At 39.9% G+C, this 22,389-nt stretch overlaps 1 protein-coding gene across 1 annotated transcript in view; it reads right to left on the reverse strand.

The window, feature by feature from the left end:
* The window catches only part of LOC149459356 (sodium/hydrogen exchanger 2-like), an 87,017-nt gene that overhangs the window by 20,910 nt on the left and 43,718 nt on the right, over positions 1-22,389 (reverse strand). The window contains exons 3-5 of the mRNA XM_089681247.1: positions 16,039-16,289; positions 6,261-6,478; positions 866-1,071 (exon numbers count right to left, since the gene is read on the reverse strand). Of these exons, the coding sequence (XP_089537373.1) occupies positions 866-1,071; positions 6,261-6,478; positions 16,039-16,289 (675 nt within the window). The remainder of the gene's footprint in view (positions 1-865; positions 1,072-6,260; positions 6,479-16,038; positions 16,290-22,389) is intronic.

Consider the following 22,389-nt stretch of genomic DNA (forward strand, 5'->3'; position numbering starts at 1 on the left):
ATGGATGCCAGCTCATGGAGATGCACAAGCTCTGAAGAAAGGTAGGACCTTGACATCAGGCCCCTCTATCAGTGAAACTAAATCAGACAAGCATCCTGCTTCTCCTTTCACTGTCAAGTCACACGGTGGGCCTGGTGACAGGGTGAGGGTGATAAGGAGACTCTTTAAGTTGCAGCAGAGAAAAATCATGTCACCTGTCCAACATGGCTGGGTCACCTGTCCTACATGGCTGTGTGGCATAGCTGTGTAAATACAGGACTAGATGGACAGAAAAAAAACTCAATTTGCAGGTTAAACAGCTCCCATATATGTATTTCATCTGTGAATTTAGCTGTCTTGGGTTCAGCTTTAACTAAGACAAAGGACTAAGCGATGTATCTCATTGTTGTTTCATGAAGGGCCTTGGGCAGGGTTCCACTTTAAGTGCTGATTCTCACATGTGCGTTGCAGATTGAAGTTCAGATTTCACAGCTAATTGACACAGTAACTGTTCACAAGTTCAGGTCAGGTTTACATCAGGTTCAGGACAGGATTAGCTCAGGATTTTCACATCCCGTTCACACATGTGCAATTTAGAAATGGTTCCCATAGAAGTCAAAAGCCTGTAATCCGCACTTGAACTGGACCTCACTGCTCTGAAATCATACAAGACTCTTTTTTAAACCACACTGAAACGGCACCGGTAGGCCACCGGACATATGTGAACAGGCACCATAGGAAGCAATGTTATTTCACATGTCATGCGGATTGGATGCGGTTCAAACCACATCCAAACCGCATATATGTGAACGGCCACTTAGTTCAAATTAGAAAACTACTTCATGAGGTTTTGACAAATCCTACTGAATGCCATTTTCAGTCTCACCTGTATAAAAACTGTGAAAAAAATCACCACAATTACTGCAGTGATAAAGAGTTTCTTTCTTGGAAAAGCAGCAGAATCAGGGAGGAGGAAGACTAGTGAAAAACATATTGCACCTCGAAGCCCTCCGTATGCAATAATGAACTGGTCTTTTGTAGTCAGTGTTATTGTGCGGAATCTATTAATTATCTGAGTCAGGACAAATACACCTAAAAAAAAATAAAAATAAAAAACATTACTAGCTACAGACAGCAAATAAAATTATACATGCACTTTAATATAAATCTTTGGTTAGAGCATACACTTACATTTAATAAGGACTCTTTCACACGGGCAGACTGATTGGGTCCACCTGTCCATTTTTCAGGCAGACCCGAATTAACCATCTATTGTTCTCTATGGAGCGGTGGATGTAAACGGACATGTGTCCGTTTACACCTGCCTGCAGCTGATCCGCTAAAAACAGACGGATGGGGGATCCGTTCCTCATCTGTCTGACCAGGTGACAGCTGGATGCAAAGGGACAGGGGGTCCTTTTACATCCGACCGCCCATAGAGGAGAGTGGGCTGTGGCAGTGTCTGCTCTGCATAAGCAAAGCAGACAGGGACCTGTCATCTGCCTGCTCAGAGGGATCAGCAGACATATACCCCACTAAGCAGGTGGATCCACTTGGCGGAATCTGCCCCTGTGAAGGGGCCTAAGATCGATATTGTAATAGGACTACATATCCCATGGTACCTTGCTGCCTGCAAGCAGTGATTCCTGTACTGACTCCGCCTCTTGAAACTCCCCCTTTCAGTACCTCTATAGTTCAGAAGGCAGGCTCTGTGAAATGTGTAGCACAGCAGTGCCTACTCACAGGCCATAGTGAATACTTGTCACAGAATTCAAATGCATGGGAATCTTCACAAAGTTAATTTTAAGGTTGTTAAAATTATCAGGAGCAGGCTTGAAATAATTGAAAAACAATATGGAATATATATTTTACATTTTAATCATAGATATGCTTTAAAGAAAACATTAGGACAATGAGAGGATATGGTAGAATGAGAGAACTGCAGATGGAATGTTGGTAGGATTTTGTAATTGAAAGACCACATGAATCTAATATAATAGTAGAAATGATTCACATAATTCTATACAGCCAGCAGGTAATACACTTAAGGGTATGTATTTACAAATCAGTAAATGTGACCTTCAACAAACATTGCTTGCAGTTGTATCTCCCAGGTGCATATGTTTTAAAGTGGAACTATTTGCTATGTTATTTAGAAATGGTAATCATGCCTAAAAAGTACCCCCTGAAATAAAAAGTACCTTATGTCTGGAATAGCTCTTGCAAAACAGTAGTAAACTTCTCTATATGAAAGTGTTCCTCCTATACCTACAGCCTCATACCTGTGTATCTGCAGCATGAGTTTTACAACACTGCTACCTCTGTCAGCTAATCTCAGGGGATTTGGAATGAGATTTGGTGATGTCATTATTGTTTTGTCCACTGTTCTCTTTGCTGGAGGCTCTGACATGAGGAAGCAAAACCCTGCCTCTACCAAGATGGCTGCCTCCACACAAAGGCACAGTGTAGAACAAGACATAACGAGTCACTGACTGTGGAAAAGATCATCTGCAAAGAGAAGACATGTAATACTTGTGACTAGTCTTTTGCCTTTTTGGGGAACTGCTTCCAGAGTTCAGTTTCTTTTAAAATGATATTCTTTTGCCCTTTTACAAGGCCACATACTTACATAGAGAATGCCCAAGGAAATTTGATAAGGTTTTGGCAGTGCTGGCTGGTGGACATGTCTACTGCAGGATGAGACTTTCCCATTGACTCATATCTAATTGAGTTGGTTTACATGTCATCGAGTAATGTACTCTTAATTGTCTACTTGCTGTTCTGAGGAAGGATCCTATTGGGCTAACACTCCGGTTATGTGATCTTCCGATGGAAGGGTACCTTGTGGCCTACATAGGCTATAATCTTTTAAATTTTGTGTTTCTTTTTTTTTCTCCACAGCGGACTGTTTATGTTACTGTCTGATAATGAAGGGTGGTTGCACGGGGCATAGTTAGGTTATCTTGGTATAGACAGGCCGGGTGACCTTGTTTTTTTCTTGTATGTTTTTGTAGTGTACAACCAAAAGAAAACAATAAACAGTACTTAAAAAAAAAATTATATATATATATATATATATATATATATATATATATATCCACAGGTGTACCTCGGTTTGCAAATGAAAATCCATTGAAAAGAATGCCTCTGTTTATGATTTTTTTACAGTTTTTTTTTCCAATACGAAGTATATGTTGGTGCCGATTTTTAAATGCAATTGCCGGCTTTTTTTTTCTTCACTATAGCTCACAGAATTAGCTGTCACTTTCCCCGGAGCTAAAGGATACTTTGTTTCTTTTATCTCAGGAAACAAACTAAAAGGAAACATTGTTTCTTTTAACTCAGGGAAATAAACTAAAAGGAAACTTTCTTTCTTTTAGCTGGGGGGAAAGTGACAGCTGATTCTCTGAGCTATAGTGAAGGGAAAAAATGCCGGTAATTACATTTAAAAACCGTCACGGACTTATAGTGACAGCGACGTTTTAAAAAATGTTTTCTTACCTCCGGAATGGATTAATTGGTTTTCGATGCATTACTATGAAAAACCGTGTTTCGGTTTACAAATTTTTCGCAATACGAAATGTCCTGGAGAACGCATTAAATTCGTAAACTGAGGTACACCTGTATATATATATTCTCTGATTTACCTGCAGTGAATGTTTGTTGAATGTCACATTCAATGCTTTATCATTTTTTCCTGCTGATCAATACTTGGCACCAGCATTGGTATGAGTCCAAAGTAAGAAAAAAGAATAGCTTTTAAAAATGTATTTCACAAGTCCTGATATTATAGTAAGGAAGGATAAGGGCCACAAACGTGGTGAAAGGCAACTGCACCACTGTATTATAACATTTTCCATTATGCATTACATTACTTTACATTATAACTGGTATTTTTTCTTTTTTACAATGGAATTACAATTGTTTGTGGCTTAGGAGGATTCCGTTTGTCTAATAATTTATGATCAAGCCTTATAGTAAAAGTATAGTTTACATTTAATGATTACCTACTAAACTATACCAGAATGTTTAATGTTACAGTAGCCGATAACATCTAAGACATGTTTTCAAGCAGTAGTAAACTCCACTTTGTAATTTTTACCTACAGGTAAGCTTATCATAAAGCTTACCTGTAGGTAAGCTCTGCTTAGGAGATATTCGTGTTTGTGGCGGTGGGTGACGTCACTGGTACATGCGCTATGAAGGAACGGCATACTTATGCCATTCCTTCAGAGCTCTTTGCCTTGGCCATGACATCATCGCGGCTTGGCTTTTCAAGTGGCTGGAGCCTGCGAACCCAGAAGGAAGACCGGGTGAAGCTGGAAGCCCCGTCGGTGACAATGCGCCGCCCATTTTAAGTTAAGTCCCTCATAATGTGCTAGTATGCAATGCATACTAGCATATTTTGATGTTACTTTGCAGAAGAAACATTTTTTTTCTTCAAAGGTTTACTACTGCTTTAAATTGCATGACGTAACATAATTATTCAATGTAAAAATTCCGTTTTTCATTTAAAAGAAAATGGCAACTCCAGCAGTTTCCAGAAGGGATTAGCTTCTATGACCATTTGGGGCCTAATGTAAGCTGCAGTTGCTAGAATCACCTTTTACCACCTCTGTTTTTCCTCACCTTAATGACAAAAATGACTATGTAAGCCACTGTGATCTGATATGCTGTGTATAGCAACTACTGTACTGTATGTACAACCAGTCTGACACGAATGTCCAGCCTTTGTTAAAGTAAGGGCTCATGTACACTGTAGCTGATAAACTCACATTTAGGAGCTGTTCAGCATTTATTTTCAGCAGCCCCTGAACTCTCCCTAATGTTTTCCTATGTTTCCATGTACACATCGTCATATACAGGCATTTGAGTTTACAGTCGTTTTTCACTTGGTAACAAACTATCATGTGTTTTGGTGCTGCACGGTTTTAACCACTTCAAGTGAAGACACTTTTACCCCCTTCCTGTCCCGGCCAATTTTCAGCTTTTAGTGCTATCACACTTTGAATGACAATTGCGCGGTCGTGCAACACTGTACCCATATGAATATATTAGCATGTTTTTGAGACAGATAAAACTTTATTTTGGTGGTATTTATTCACCACCAGGATTTTTATTTTTTTTTTGTTATATAAATGAAAAAGTCCAAACGTTTTGAAAAAAAAGTGTTTTCCTTATAAAATTTTGCAAATAAATAATCTTTCTTTATAAATATTGGCCAAAATGTATTCAGCTATCTTTTTAGTAAAAAAAAAATAACCCAAATTAGTTTATAACCAAAAATTATAATTTAAAAAAAAAATGTTTTATATTATTTATTTATTTATTTTTACTTACTGTCACCCTAGCAGTATAGTGTCACCATAGTGATACTCTACTACTTGTGGGGGGTGATGAAGATTTTAATTTACATTTTTTTTATACACTGACTGCTTTTACACCCATAAAGGCTGTAAAAGCAATCATTTCTCCTTCTCTCTGACTGCATTCCTGCAGCCATGGAGAAATACTGTGCGAGCTGTGATTGGTCACAGCTTGTCACATGGTACAAGACTGTTGTGAATAGCCTTGTACCATGTGACCTCTGTGATCATTCACAGATTTCACTAGTAGTAAGCAATGTCAGGAAGTGACATCTTGTTTACTACTGTTCATGTGATCACTGATTGGCCAATCAGTGATCACATGATCGGGATCTCACACAGAGGTCCCGTACAGCGATTGGTGTTCTGGTGGCACTAGATTGCGGTGCTGCACGCTCCCAGGGAGCACGCACAGGCAGGGAAGCAGGAGGACATTTATAAATGGCCACCCACTCCTGCACTGCTCCCATCCGGTCGTTTATGTACATGGGCCGGACGGGAAGTGGTTAAAAAAGGGTCATGGACATCACTTGTGTGATTTAAGTGTTGTATGCAGCCCATTCAGATGAATGGGTTGCTGTACTACAGCGTGACAGCATGTGAAAAAACACACAGCAACACGTGTGCTGCTGCATCACACAATTATGAGCCTAGTCTAATACCTGCTGGCCAATACTAACATATATAAACAGTATCAATAAGCTATTTTCTGCTAGTCTGCTCTGATTGATTACATCATTTATAAATGGAATGATTACAAAAGTAACAGGCTAACATGGAAATGCTATATTTTTAATGTACTGCCAAACAATTGTTGTGCAAAAATTATTTTTGGAATGAGTTCACTCAAACAATATTATCAAACATACTGTGCTACTTTGTTCTGTAATGTGATCTGATGCTAAGCCAACATACCCATTGCACGCCATGCCAAACAGAAGAACAATGTGAAACACACAAAGGCCCAGTTCCATTCGTGGTTTGGTCCAACTGTGGACACACCCATGAAGATAAAGATCAAGGTTTCACTGACACTGCTCAGCATCTTCATGAAGTATTTGATGGTAGTGTAGGATTTCTGGGACACATTCTCTTCCACGTACTTATTCATAGACATGGCGCATGTTGTTATGCTGAAGAAAAAGAAATGTTTGTTTTGTTGAGGCCATTGCAATCCACTGCATGCTTGGTATGACAGGAAACTATGTTTGTTGCAGTGTCATTTAAAGCAGAACTAAACTCTCTCAATCAACATTAAAGGATAAGTTCACCTTTTGACAAAAAATAATAAATGCACATTTTTTTCCAGGTTAAAAAAAAAAGTGCATTTATTTAATTATTTTTTTGAACATGGAAAGCATTGCACCAGTGATCAGTAGATTGTGGGCGCTATGCAGGTCTCCTGCAGTATATCTGCTTGCCTGTACATCCTGTCAAGAAGAATCAATTAAAGCGGAGTTCCAACTAAAAAAAAAAAAAAAGTCAGCAGCTAAAAAAACTGTAGCTGCAAACTTTTAAAATACGGACACTTACCTGTCCAACGATCCAGCGGTGTCCTGACCACCGCTGATTTCACCAGGTGCCTTCTCTCCCTGGCGCCGGCATCTTCAGTGTGGGCACCCAGCTGTGACAGCTTGTGGCTTCACAGCCAGGTGCCCACTGCACATGCACGAGAAGTGCTGCGCTTTGTGACTGGCCCCGTAGCCTTCTGAGACCTGTCACATGTCCCAGAAAACTAAGAGGAGGGAGGGGGAGGACAACTTCCATTTCCGATCGCCTAGGAGAACACAGTGGAAGTGGGAGCGGGTACCTGTCAAATTCGGGTACCCGCTCCCCAAAGGTGCCAATCCTTAAGCATTTAACTACCACAGAGCTCACAGCGCCATGGTAGTTTATTGAGAACTACAATCTGACAGCCACAGAATACTGTTTTTTAACATTTTGACAGCAGGAAGAGAAGATCCCCCGCTAGCTGTCAAAGCAGGGGGGAGCGAGGAGGAGCAGGGGTCAGTCCTTTCATAACATGTTACATGTTACACCCTAAATATGGGTGTAACATGTTACGAAAGGTGAACTTATCCTTTAACTATTTTTAATACGTATGCCAGTATCAGTACAGTATATTATAGTTACTCTACTTACATTTCTGCAGTTGCTTTCTGGTGTCTGGCCTAGACCAAAATGATGTCATACATCCCAGGCGTCATCATGGGCATTTTTTTACTTTCATCTGGAGAAGGGGCTTTCTCAGCTAAGCATGCATGCCTGAGCTAAGGGCAGATTCATTTCAGATAATAAATATGACATGAATTATCTGCCCTTACTCAAGATAGCCGCAGTTAGAAATGCTAGGGAAAGTAGTTTAAAGTAGTGTCTCAACAAAATAAAGCATGGAGACATAGAAAGATGGATAAGTTTGCTTTAAACATTAAAAAACAAATAGCATTTTCAGTTTGTGGTGCTTAGGTACAGTTTAGCTCAGCTGTAACACAATATATACGGTACATTACAAGTTGCTGCAAAACAGATCATTTATTAATACACAAATATACACATCTGATTACATTTCAAGATACCATATGTAAAAGTTTGAACTTTGGAAAGCAGTATTTTCCATACACATTGGAAATTTTCTGTCCAGCAATCTGTAAGAATAATTCTGCTTACTATCTCTGTTATCAGCCTCTTTTAAAGTGTACCTTCATGTTGGCAGCCACCTTGGGACACCACACACTTTATATTTGTTACATGCTCCCATTCACATAGCATAACAGGAAAAAAATATTTAACAATGTTGTTTACCTTTTTACCTGCATAACAAATCCTGCGTAGCTTTCCTCTTCTATGTAATTCAAGGGTGCTCAACCTTTTGAGCGAGGGCCACTTAAGTGGTTTGATAACCAATCGCAGGCCAAAATGAACTATGGAGGTTTATACCGTTTTTAGAAAGCACACCAAACCTGCATGATATTATAGAAGTCTATGGCTCAGTGCAGCTAACCCACAGGAAAGCCACAGATGAACAGTGCCTCACCTGCGGGTCAATGTGAAGGCCGCCTAACAACCTTTTTTTCTAGATTTTAACCACTTGCCCTCCTGAGGCTTTACCTCTGACCAGGCCATTTTTTGATTTACGGAACTGCGTTACTTTAAATGACAATTGCGGGGTCATGCAACACTGCACCCAAATGAAATTTACGTCCTTTTTCCCCACAAATAGAGCTTTCTTTTGGTGGTATTTTATCGCCTTTACATTATTAATTTTTTGTGCTATAAACACAATTTTGAGAAATAAACAAATGTTTTTGACTTTTTGCTATTGAACATGTCCAATAAAAAAATTTTAAAACACAAATTTCGCAATAAATTTTGGACAAAATTTATTCTGCTACATGCTAAAAAAATTACCAATACGTGTACATTAATTGCTTTACGTGAAAGTTATAGCATTTACAAATGGCAGTATATATACTGGAATTTATTTTTTTAATTTTTTTTAATAGTAATGGCAGCGATCAGCGACTTATAGCGGGACTGCGGCGGGCATTCTGACACTGGGGGGAAATTAAATCACACCAATACAGTGATTAGTGCTAATAAAAAGCACTGACACTGTACTAATGGCACTGGGCAGGAAGGGGTTAACATGTGGGGCGATTAAAGGGTTAACTGTGTGCTGTTTCACATTATGTGCTGTGTGTGCTTTTAACTGTAAGCATACTGCTTTGTATGGCTTTGCTATGCAGAGCCATACATAGCATTGTGCAGGAGCTGACAGGGAAGAGAAATGTATTGTTTACATGCGCTGTTGATTCGAGCGGCGCGAGGTGCGTACTGTGCAGGCGCGACCGCGGTGGTTTTAAATGCTGGCGTCCTTGGGTTAGGATTCACCCCTTTGACAACGAGCGTGGCTCAAAACATGTTAGGGGATCCACCCAACAGACGCCATTTGATTATCAGGGAACCACTAATCACCAGGGAACCTCTTCGTTTGACCTGGGCTGTGTTTTCCCATTTTGTGAGTTCTTTACATTTGTTGCTGTTATTTACCCAATAAACAGACATACTTCACTATTATTGCCATTTTCTACTCTGGCTCGTTATTTACGAGCCCCATCAAGGTGGAGTGGTCTAGAGAAACGTCATTTGGAGAGGACTACGTTGGACCTACTGGCAAAATCGGCGACGATCTTGGGGGGGGGGTTCCACCATCCCTGAAAGTTTCGTTTGGTAACCGGATGCTGTCCTTTTTGCTGATCAGGCCCGGATGTCCATCTATACATACAACGCCCTGTTTGTATGTCTTTGTGGTAAGCGCAATCATTTACCAGATTCGTCCAGAAGCCTTATTGGATTTATTCAATATATTTGTACATTCACATCTTCACTTATGTGGAATTATTCATATTGTGACTGAGGATTTACTGTTATATCCATCTTTATATTGATGGTTGATACATTATCTAGCGCTGCATACCATTTGTATATTTTGTTTTTTGGTGTTGAGGTTTGCCTTGTGTGCTAGCTGCTGTTCAGATATTTGCGCTCACTTACCCTGTTTTTGTTTGTTAGTAATTAAAAACTACATGTGGCCCCGCCCAATCCTTACAATGCACTTGGGTCTGGGATGGATTTTGTGGGGGACCTCATGCCAAAAAAAAAAAAAAAAATCATACCAAACTCTTATCTGAGCATGCAGCCTGGCAGGCCAAACCATACTAGGCCATAGGCCTTCAACATTTGGGGGGGTGCTTTGCCAAGGGGAGGGGGCTGGCAAAGCTCCTTGTCCCCATGTTTATGAAGACAAGGGCCTCTTCCTCACAATCCTGGCCTGCTGGTTGTGGGGATGCCCCCATGTTGAGGGCATGTGGCCTGGTATCGTTCAGGATGGGTGCACACTCATCCCACTCTTTCCTGGCCTGCTGGGCTGCATGCTCGGATAAGGGTCTGGTAGGAATTATGGGGAGGACCTCATGCCATTTTTTTTCTATTTTTGACGTGAGGCGCCTTACAATCCATACCAGATCCAAAGGACCTGGTATGGATTGTAGGGGGAACCTCAGGTTATTTTTTTTTACTGTTGGCTCTTTTGTTTACATTCTGCTGCCAGCTGGGAATCCCCAGGTGACAGCAAATGAGTCACTGGTTGCTAAGGATGTGGCGGATGCCAGCTCCTTCACAACCAGCTATTCACGGTGGGTGCTGGCTCCTTAGTGATTGAACACATTTTTTAAATAGCATGTGGCTAGACAACAACATATTTAATGATTATATTTGTGTACTTTTTTTAAATTAATTTACTTTTACGCAGGTTTATGCAGTATTTACAAATTATTTCTTATTTTTTGGCAGGTACCCAATAAACCATAAACCAATAGTGAATTGAGATTTTATATATCGCATGCAATATTTAGATACATGACCCATATATTGTATGTTGATATCCTTTGAGAAAAAAAAAAGAAATATATGCACACACAAATGTTTTGCCTTGCATTTATATTACAAAGGTAATGGTTCACGTATAGTTTAAGGTCATGAGATGATTATGATCCCCCAACTTTAGAATTGTGACAAGGTCAGGTGATGACTGTCATGTCAACAGAAACCCCTGATCAATCATTTCCGAGGGAACAAGCACATAACCAGATGGAATATCTTCAGCTGCTGTTGCTGACATAAGAGCACAAGAGTTTAGATGTTCTCCTGCTGTCCTTCTCTATAGTCATTACCATGCTTGTTTGGGGAAAGAGAATATACAGCAAGGGTAGGCAAGCTTTAAGAGATGGAGATCTGGCTGAACAACATAGAGAAGATCAAAGATCACCGGGATGCGCCTTTTTAATTATTTATGGAAAAAAAAAATGAATAGCAAGCCCCCAATAATAAGTAAAGACCTATAATTCCTTCCATGGCCACAAACCAAAGTATCGTAACCATGGTGTGTGTACACCCCGGGAGCTGCCTCTACAGCTAAAGGGGCAGTAGTTGGCACAGACCAACCAGCTTTACAACAAAGAACCCCCCCCTCCCCAAAGCACATCCCTCCCCCCACCCAGTACAGACCCCACTTTCCAGGGTACACAACTGAAAGAACAGAGGATATCCAGCTCACAGTGAGAAGTCCAGAGAAAAGGAGGAGACTTGCTCTGGCACTGAGCTACCTTTCTCACTGAAGCCGCACAGAAAGTGTGGGCTCAGAGGGGCTAATATGGCCGCCTCACAGTTTTTTCTTTGTGTTACACAATGCTAAAGAAACTGCTGATGCACTTGCTACTTCAGTGAGAAAGGTAGCTCAGTGCCAGAGCAAGTTTCCTGCACTGCTCTGCCTGCCCAACTCCCTCCTTCACTGCTCCACCTGCCAGGCTTTCTCCTTCCCTGATCCTCCCACCTATCTCTCTCCTCCTCTGTTCCACCCAACCGGCTTGTTCCACCTCTGCTCTGCCCGCTGGGCTCTCTCCTTCCCTGACCCACCCGCCAGTTCTCTCCTCCACTGCTCCACCCACCTGTCTCTCTCCTTCCCTAATCCGCCCACCAGCTCTCTCCTCCCCTGCTCCGCACACCCAGCTCTCTCCTTCCCTACTCCACCTGCCCAGCCCTACCCCTGACTTCTCACCCTGGTCTGCCAAGTACGCCACTGGGGAAGAGCAGTTTAGCCAGGGCTCAGCAATGCACCTGGCCATGTATGATGGGTAGATCATGATTGAAGGGTTACCGACCCCAGGCATACAGTATATTATACTGGCATGATCACTTAAAAAAAGACATTGATCAGGCTGTACCCGTTTGTCAGACTGCCATATAATGTATATGGGAAGAGCAATATACCAAGTTGGCTGCTTTGGCCAAAGGTGTCAAACTGGCCAAAAACACTATACAGCATAACTATAGTGCTATACAAAAAAAATACTAAATATCTACTGCTTATCCAAACAGCTTCAGGCCTACTGAATGTCAGAAACAATAATATGTAATTAGAGGCTTCCCAAACCTTCACAACTCCCATTATATTCTTGGACAATTGATATCTGCCTTGACACATTTCATGGTTATTGGATTAGAGTGATGGAGCTACCTTTTGGATATAAATGCTGATGGGTGTTCCCGACAGTCAGAGCCATGACCTGAGTCTCTGACCTGAATAAAAGAGAAGCTTTACAGCCATCTACTATCTCAATTTTTGTACAGCTATGGAAGATGTTTCATAAATAATGCTGAATAGCACGGTTTTCTATTGTACCTACTGTACATTAATGGGCTGACATAAATTGAACTATATCAGTAAAGAATGGTTGTTCTGTATGTTCTCAGGCAAACAGACTGTGTACAGCCCATCACTGACTTTAGAGTGGTAGCAAAGTGACATTTTTTTAGAATAAGCCACCCTCTGAACTGGAGTTTTCTCTCTCTCTCTCTCTCTCTCTCTCTCTCTCTCTCTCTCTCTCTCTCTCTCTCTCTATTTATTTATTTATACTGTACATGCCTTTGGAGCCATTGTGCCCTACTAGCATTCATTTCCAGCTGGGATATTGTGTGACTGAGAAGGGATTTTCAGCTTCCTGTGCCAGGAATACCAATACCCACATAGCTGATGTTACTCGAATGGTGCTACTCTGTCTCTTGGCTGTACTCTAGATCCAATTAATACTCAAACCCTTTTCACCTAGGCATATGTAAGTCAGGTCTTAGTATTAGATATTGTAATATCCAAATATTGCAATATTACAAAATTCAAAGTAAGGTTCCTGCATAGGTCAACTGGTCATTTAAGGCTCTCTGACTTTTGTACATGGCATCTGAACTATGTATGTATGTGTGAATTCTGAAAATGGCATTTCTACATAGTTACATTGCTGCACATTGCACCAATGTTAGTATGCATGTACCATGCCTTCTGAATCCCTATAGAAGCTGGAAATCACTGGAGTAGACACCACTACAAACATCTCCACTAATTTCTGGGTCCTGCTGCTTTATGGGCACAATAGGTCGGTAAAGCGTTTTCTAATTGGATGTTATGGAGAGTATGGTCAAACAAATATTTGCACTACTCAAGCAGCCACTGAAACAACTGTTATACCAATTGAAACTGTAACAAAACTAAAAAACAGCAGCGCTAAAATAGCCTTATGGAAGGCTTTAGGAAATCATATAACTAGATAAATAAATACGAGTGTGTATACAAAACTCACAGACATAAATACGGTAAGTGATTAAAAGTGTACAGTCATTAGTGATGCAGAAGTAATTAACTTTATATAATCATAACCCCAAATGGTGTCTTTATATCTGTTGGTGAACACCCTGTGGCTGGCCTTTCCCACCGAAGGATTACTCATTATGGACATTTTCTGAAATGTTTGGTAATATAAAGAATTTATCAAATTTTTCTTGTATGCGCAATTCACTTTATGATTGATTTCTATTCACCACTTGGGGTTATGATTATATAAAGTGAATTACTTCTGTATCTTATGATTGTATACTTTTAATCACTTATTTATTTTTGTGGGATGTGTATACACACTTGTATTTATTTATTTAGTTATATGATTTCCTATAGCCTTCCATAAGGCTATTTTAGTGCTGCTTTTTTTTGGTTTTGTAATCATTGAGAAAATATAAAGCATTCCTTGAATGCTTCCCCTGCTGAGTGAAAGACCTGTGTTCAGAATGCAGCCAGGCAGCTGCTCAGCACGGGACCGGAAGGCAGGTGGAGATCACTGCAGAAGTGGTGTCTATTACAGTAATTTCCAGCTTTTAGAGGGATTCCACAAGTATGGTATATGCATAGTGATATGATGTAATGTTGGGCAGGACAGACTAGGAGTCTCCTGGCTTGTCTATCAAATTATGATGAGATAGTTAGATGGACAGGTTGGGAGTCTGAGGCTACTGAGAGCCACCCACTGCAGCGAGGGGCAAAATAATGATGCTGCCACTGTTATCACCAAATTAATGTGTGGAAGTTACAAGACTGGTGGCCCATGGAAGCAGCGGGCACAGCAGCCATTGATTTTACACACAAGTTATAACTGACAATGAACCCTGGAAATGCTGAATTCCAATATAGATTTATAAATATTATAAAGATTTATTGGTGACTTCTGCTTTCCTTGAAAAAAAAAAAAAAACATATTTGGTAAAGGTAGGAATGGGCTTATTGAATAATGATTAAAAGTTCCTGCCTGGAGTTCAACTCAACAGTGTCTACTAAAGGAATTCTACCTACAAGATCTAATTTCTGACACTTTCCTCGACAGATTAATGACTATCTGTTATAGCTAGTGGTGCAATAAAAACTGATTAAGGCACTTGGAAAAATATAATAAAATCCACATGTGTTTTAGATAAGATTGTGGGAAAGGCTGACAGTGACTACTTGTATTATTTTATTACTCGCTCTTTACATAGGGCCTGTAAGCACTTATGGACATTACTCTAAAATCTAGAGAAAAGAAAAAAAGAAATTCCTGATGCAAGCCACCCTCCCCAAAATACTGTGCAAATTTGAGAAAGAACCCCCAGTTCTATGGGACTTTTAAGGCATCAATACATACAGTTAAAAGTATACAAAATCTTTATTTTGCATCGAATTTGTAAAATTTCCAAACATATAAAACATATAATACCAGCTGTTTCTTAAGGTCATATATATCATTACATAACCAGTATGAGATATTTGTTGGTTACAGAGTATGTCTATAGTAATCCGACACACACTCCAATATGCGTTGGATTACTATAGACAAACTCTGTAACCAACAAACATTGAATGATGGTGATGTAACGATATATATGACCTTCTGAAACAACTGATGTAATTTGTATACTTTTAACCATATGTATTGATGCCTTAAAAGTCCCATAGAACTGGGGGTTCTGTCTCAAATTTCTCTAAAATATATGCTTTGGAAAACACTGGAATCTTTTGATATTCTTATCTGAAAGTGCAGGTCACTGAATACCATACCAATCGGCCTTTGACAGGCTCCCTGCAGCAGAGCTGGACACTGCATCTGTCCCTCCTAGCTGCACTAGAAAGCCAGGAGGGACACACTGCATCTAGACGGTCCCATGTGCAAGGGGCCCTAATGGACCAACAACTATAACTCAAAGTTATGCTTTGTTAAGCAACCATAGACACACAAAGTGAGTGGTGATCTGTCTGCTAAGACATTTAGGGCTCTATTTACTAAAAGCAAATAGACTATGCACTTTGCAAGTTTGCATTTTAATAAATAAGGTAAGGCTTCACTTTGCAAAGAATACCCAATCACATGCAAGAAAAATAAAACACAGCATTCGTGCTTGCACATGATTGGATAATGGAAGTCAGCAGAGCTTCTGCTCATTTCCTAAGCTCTGGAGCAATTGCTCTTGCTGAGTGCAACTGCATTTTGCAAAGGGCACAGTCTACTTGCCTTTAGTAAATCAAACTAAAGTGCTGAGCAAACTGTTGGTGCTATATAAATATATAAATCCTGTATAATAATAATAACCCCTTTAACTGCACTTAGCGGCTGATATCTTTTTTGTGTTACTGCACAACATTTCTCTTTGCCCTGCTTTGGTACGTATTCCCAATATATGTGTTAAGTATTGCATAATGTTACTACAAGTGTTACTATAAAATCATAATGACATATAATCACTCTATATTTTAATATTTAATACAAATTGAATTACTTACGCCATAATACCTGAAAGATGGAACATTTCTGCAGTTAAGTATGACAAATAGCTATACAGAAAAACAAAGAGAGGCTCAATCACACGGATATTGCGAGTGAATCGGGTGGTGAAGGCAGCTACAAATCCAAAAATGACTCCAATTAAAACTCCTCCTATTCCCACCAGAAAGAAACTCGCCATTCCAGAAAATATATCCACTATTTCAATTGTCTTCATTTCACAAAATGATTTGAATAAATTATACAGCACCTAGAAGCAGAAAGAAACACGTATAAGAAGGTATGACATATTTTGACACATATTCACTTACAGAAGATGTTGCATAAAGATTTTTATTTTAGGTTAGTTTTGGATAAAATAGGAAAGGATTAGGCTCCATGTATACGAGCCTACCCTGACCGCCGGCTACGGGAAAACGCAAATCGTGGCAAAACCATGGCAAAATCGCGGTACCACGGTTTGCTGTGGTTTTGCTGTGATTTGCGGTTTCCTGCGGCCGGCGGTCAAAATGTTCCCATATGCAATCCTTCCATGTTCAAAAGAGGGAGGCTTAACCTCACCTAAATTTGGCAGCTCCTAAACTCTGCTAAAAGGCTATATGTACATAGACACACAGGCTTTTATGGAGTTGAGTTTAGGAGCGTTTTGTAAAAAAATGCCAAAAGCTCCTAAACTCGAGTTTAGATGATGCTCGTGTAGATGAAGACTAGGAACCCTAGTCTGTTTTTTATTGCTGTTTGTATCCCTCCAGGGAAAATTTTTCCCTTTTATTTGTCCTAGCGACCATTGCTACTGTGATGGGAAATCCAAAAATGTAATGAATAGATTGAACAATTTCCAAAGGGATTCAGATTACACTAAGAGGAGATCCCCCCTAACTTTGGAGAGATTTCCTACTTCTCTGTACATCTTTGGGCAAAATACTGAAAAGGGTTTTAATTCTTCACTACACAATCCAAAACCGACAAAAAGTTTGGTTGTAGATACACTTTAAATATCTCTATGAAAAGAAAATGAGGTCATATTAAGGCTTCATACACACCAGCTTAAAAACGCTGCTCCTAGGAGGAGTTTAGTGTTTTGCTGTAGAAGCAACTAATGTTATACTATGGGAATTATTTACGAAAGCTGGAGAGTGCAAAATCAGACTCACTTCTGCATAGAAACCAATCAGCTTCCAGGTTTCATTGCCAAAGCTTCATTGAACAAGCTGAAGTTAGAAGCTGATTGGTTTCTATGCAGAAGGGAGTCTGATTTTGGACTCTGCAGCTTTAGTAAATAAACCCCTATGTGTCCATGCGGTTTTTAAGCACAGTGTTTAGAGGCAAAAAAACCCCTAAATGCTCCTAAATGCTGCTAAACACTCTTAAGTCTTGGTTCACACTACTGCAACCTGAAAGTCGCGCGACTTACAGTGCAACTTTGCCAGGTGAGTTGAGTACTATTTTGAAGCGACTTTAAGAGACTTTGAAGCAACTTTCAGGGAATGCCTGAGTAATCTTCCTGTAATTTTGGATCAAATCACATCAATATAGATGAGGATCCGACTTGGAGGAGACTGCCATTAAAGTCTATGGGCACAAGTCAGATAGAAGTGGCCTTGAAGTAGTACAGGAACATTTTCTAAAGTCAGAGCGACTTCAGTAGTGCTAAGTAAGACAGCTCTCATTGATTAACATGAGATTTCACATATAATGCGACTTGGGATCTCACAAGTCGTATCGGCAGTGTGAACTGAGCCTAATTGCTCCTAAACTCTAGTACAATAAAGGCTCAAAATAAGCCTTTTTTTCTGCAAAGAGTACTGGCGTTTTTTTAAGCCAATGTGCATTGAACCTAAATTACACTTTCTAGTTGGTTATTTTTTTCATTAACCACACTCACTCTATTTAAAGTGTTACTAAACCCAGGACCCTGCAGTCACTATATCTGGTCTCCCACAGTACACAGAACATGGAAATGCAATTATTTTAGTAATTATAAATTGCTAAATACCTTTTCTCATCAGCAGTGTATAGCAGTCTTGTGACTTCTATCAGTGTCTAGCAGAGCACTGATTAAAGCTTGTAGGAGGAGTTTTCATTCTCCCCTGATTGTCCTATGAGGCTGCATAACCCCTGACTCTCTGCCTGGACAGCACTGATTGGCCCTATGCTGATCACATGCACTCTCCCAAAGAAACAAAACCTCTCTAGCAATATACACTAATCTGAGCATGTGCAGAGTGACTCCTAGAGCTCAGCACATGGATTGGGGACAGTGGAAGAAGGGGAAGATTAGAATCTTGTGACTTCTATCAGTGTCCAGCCGAGCACTGGTTACCGCCTGTTGGAGGAGTTTTTTTTCTGCTCTAGGAGGATGCAGAACCCCTGACCTCTGCCTGGACAGTGCTGATTGTCCCTATGCTGATCATATGCACTTTCCCAAGAAAAGAAAAACCCTCTCCAACAATACACACCAAACTGAGCATGTGCAGAGTGACACGATATGTCTTAGCAGGAAATAAGAGGGGGGCACTGGAAGAAGGGGAGGATCAGAGAATTCAGTATCAAAAGTGTTTTTACTCAATGCAGAGGATTAACCCCTTAGGTTCCACAATGAGTACAAAAAGCATGCTTTACTGCATATACAAACTGATTTTACTGTTTTGGGTTTAGTAACACTTTATTAACTATTCTTAGTGTCCCATAAGTAAATGGAAGCAATCACATTTCATGTTAGTTAGGTAATAGTAATAAAAGATGAAATGTGATTATTTTACCAAGGGGCCCCTTTACCATATTAAATAAGCATACACCTATTTACAATGCAGGTTCTATTTAGCACAACATATTTTTTTTAGCAATGATCAATTCATACATTCCTTTAAAATATTTTTAAAAGGAGGAATTTTTTGGGTCTTTATGTAAATAAAGATAAAGTAATACAGGAAATTATATAAATTATAAATATAAAATTATGTAAATATGTGGGTTCTTTTTAGAAAATAGTTACTTTATTAGATAAGTACATTATTCTTTGTCTCACATCCTGCTTAAATTATATAACGAACACTCTAGAAAGGCCTCCTAAACATTTATCACCTCCTCAGCCAACTTCTGGACACTTCCTTCCAGGGATTGGCTGGAGCATGATAAATATTCATGCTGGTCATTGGACTCTCCCTGTTCTATATTCTAGAAGCTTGTTCCAGAGGTGGGAGAAATCAAACAGCCTGGAAACCGTGACCAGACAAAAACAATTACCGGTACTTGCTGTTCCACTGACTACAGTAAAACCAAAAAAATAAGTTTAGCCTAACTGCCAAACTAGAGGAGGATGTTATATGAGTTACAAAAATCAAAAGCTGTAATGGAAAAATCTTTAATTACATGTATCTTTGTACTGGTGCTATGATATAGTCAATTCTTTAATAAAACTGATAATAATGATCATATAAATTATTACAGAGACCTCATGACCTTAGTTTAGGTGATCTGCACTTGAAGACTTACCACTGCCAACTTTACAAGTAGTTAAAATTAGATACTAGAGTGCAGTGATTTATTATTAGTTAATCACTGTGTCTGGCACATTTAGTGGATAATTAACCTTACTCCTGCCATAAAGTTTACACCATATGACCTCTATTTTAATGTAGTTGTGCTAAATATTTTTAGTTCAGATCTTAAAGTGTTACTAAACCCAGGACCCTGCATTCACTATATCTGGTCTCCCACAGTACACACAACATGGAAATGTAATTATTTTAGTAAATATAAATGGCTAAATACCTTTTCTCATCAGCAGTTAGAGCAGTCTTGTGACTTCAGCAGAGCACTGGTTAAAGCTTGTAGGGAGAGTTTTCTTTCTGCTCTATAGGATGTGAAATCCCTGACCTTCTGTCTGGACAGTGCTGATTGGCCCTGTGCTGGTCACATGAACCCTCCCAAGAAAAAAAAAACCTCTCTAGCGATACACACCAAACTGAGCATGTGCAGAGTGACTACAGATTCAATCTGTATCAGGTGGGTATTTCAACAAGAGGAGGGGCAGAGAAGTAAGGATCAAACAGCCTTTTTACACAATGCAGAGGATTAACCCATTAGGTTCCACAGTGAGTATACCAAGCATGCTTTACTTAATATACAGACTGATTTTACTGTTGTGGGTTTAGTAACTCTTTAAATATCAGTGTATTATTTTGCGCATCATAATGTCAACTTGTAAATCTTTGGGACTGGTTCTAAAAGTTCATTCTTGTTTTTTATTGAAAATAATAAACACATCATACTTACCTGCTCTGTACAGTTCACAGAGTAGCCTCAGTCCTCCTCTTCTCAGGTTCCTCGCAGATGCTTCTGGCCCCTCCACCTTGCCGAGTGCTGCCAGAGCAAGCTGCTTGATCTGAGGTCACTCGTGTGTGCTCGCTTCCAAAACGGCTCTGTGTGTCCATGGGACACACAGCGTGGCTCACTCCTGCCCCCTGCTCCATGCACCCTCCCCACTGGCTGTGATTGACAATGGCTCCTGCTGCTGTATCTCATTCAATGGGGAGAGAGAGACCTGGGAGAGCCAAGGCTCTTGTGCACATTGCTGGATCGAGACTGAGCTCAGGTGAGTATTAGGGTGAGCTGAATGTGTGTTTTAGAGTTTTTTAGGCTTAAAGTGGTTGTAGACATGGAATATGAACACAGAATATCCCTCTACAGTATGTACTTGTCTCAATCCAGAGTACTAAGTGTCATTCCTGACTGCTGCCTCATTCCTCTGCTATCACTTCTTACAGGTTTTCCTGACACTAAGAGAAAAAAAGTGACAGGGGAGGGAGTTCCAGCACACAGCCTGTGATTGACACTCTCAGCTTTGTTCCTATTGCTGGGTGAATAAGGTGTGTCCCTTCCCTCCAATCAGCTCTCAGAGCTCTTCTCACTGAGCTATGCAGTGTGTAATTTCAGCTCCTAGCCTCTTGCTTTCTGAAAGCTCAGACAAGCCATTCTGGATTTTGAACTTCTGTAAAGAAGAGAGGACTGCAGATTGACAACGTATGTAGGAGGATTTGTTTAATCTCTTTGTATCATCTGAGGTCAGTCACTTCACTAGGTATATGTAAGGGTATACAATCACTTCAAGGTTAGGGGTTAAATATTAGCAAGATAATACATGTTAGGGATTACATCCAAGGGGACCATGGGTGATAGCAGGAATAACAATAATGTCTACTACAGCTTTGTAAGGGTACTGATATGTAATGGCAGTAAAACATAGTGTACATTTTTAAATAACAGTTGTATATGCAGGACATTTGTTTTAGACTCCGAAGGTGTTAAGGTAACCGTAGATTTGAACAATTCACCCTGCATATACACAACCACACCTACATGTTACATAGTTACATAGTTAGTCCGGCTGAAAAAAGACAAAAGTCCATCCAGTTCAACCATAGAAAAAAAAAAAAAGTTCTAATCCTACACCCACAGTTGATCCAGAGGAAGGCAAAAAAACCCCAGCAAAGCACGATCCAATTTGCACCTGCTGGGAAATAAAATTCCTTCCTGATCCCTGAGAGGCAATCGGATATTTCCTGGATCAACTTTACCTATAAATGTTAGTATCCAGTTATATTCTGTGTATCTAAGAAACAATCCAGGCCTTTTTTGAAGCAATCTACTGAGCTTGCCAGAACCAACTATTGAGGGAGTCTATTCCACATTTTCACAGCTCTTACTGTGACGAAACCTTTCCGTGTTTGAAGATTAAATTTCTTTTCCTCCAGACGTAAAGAGTGCCCCCTTGTCCTCTGTGATGACCTCAGGGTGAATAGCTCTACACCGAGTTCACTATATGAACCACTGATGTATTTATACATGTTGATCGTATCCCCCCTTAATCTCCTCTTCTCAAGAGAGAATAAATTCAGTTCCTCTAATGTTTCCTCATAGCTGAGCTCCTCTATGCCTCTTATCAGTTTAGTTGCCCTTCTCTGTACTTTCTCCAGTTCCCCAATGTTCTTTTTGTGAATTGATGCCCAAAACTGAACTACATATTCCAGATGAGGTATTACTAATGATTTGTACAGGGGTAATATGATATCTCTCTCTCTGGAGTCTATACCTCTTTTAATACAAGAGAGGATTTTGATCGCTTTAGAAACCACAGCTTGGCATTACATGCCATTATTAAGCTTGTGATCTACCAGAACTCCCAGATCCTTCTCCACCATTGATTCCCCCAGTTGTACCCCCCTAGTATGTATGATACATGCATATTCTTAGCCCCCAAGTGCATAACCTTACATTTATCAACATTAAACCTCATTTGCCACATAGTTGCCCAATTAAACAGTGCATTGAGGTCGGCTTGGTTGAAG

Source organism: Staurois parvus, unplaced genomic scaffold, assembly GCF_062004578.1.
Source record: "Staurois parvus isolate SC_StPar_1 unplaced genomic scaffold, SC_StPar_1.0 ptg000262l, whole genome shotgun sequence".
NCBI classification, from domain to species: Eukaryota; Metazoa; Chordata; class Amphibia; order Anura; family Ranidae; genus Staurois; species Staurois parvus.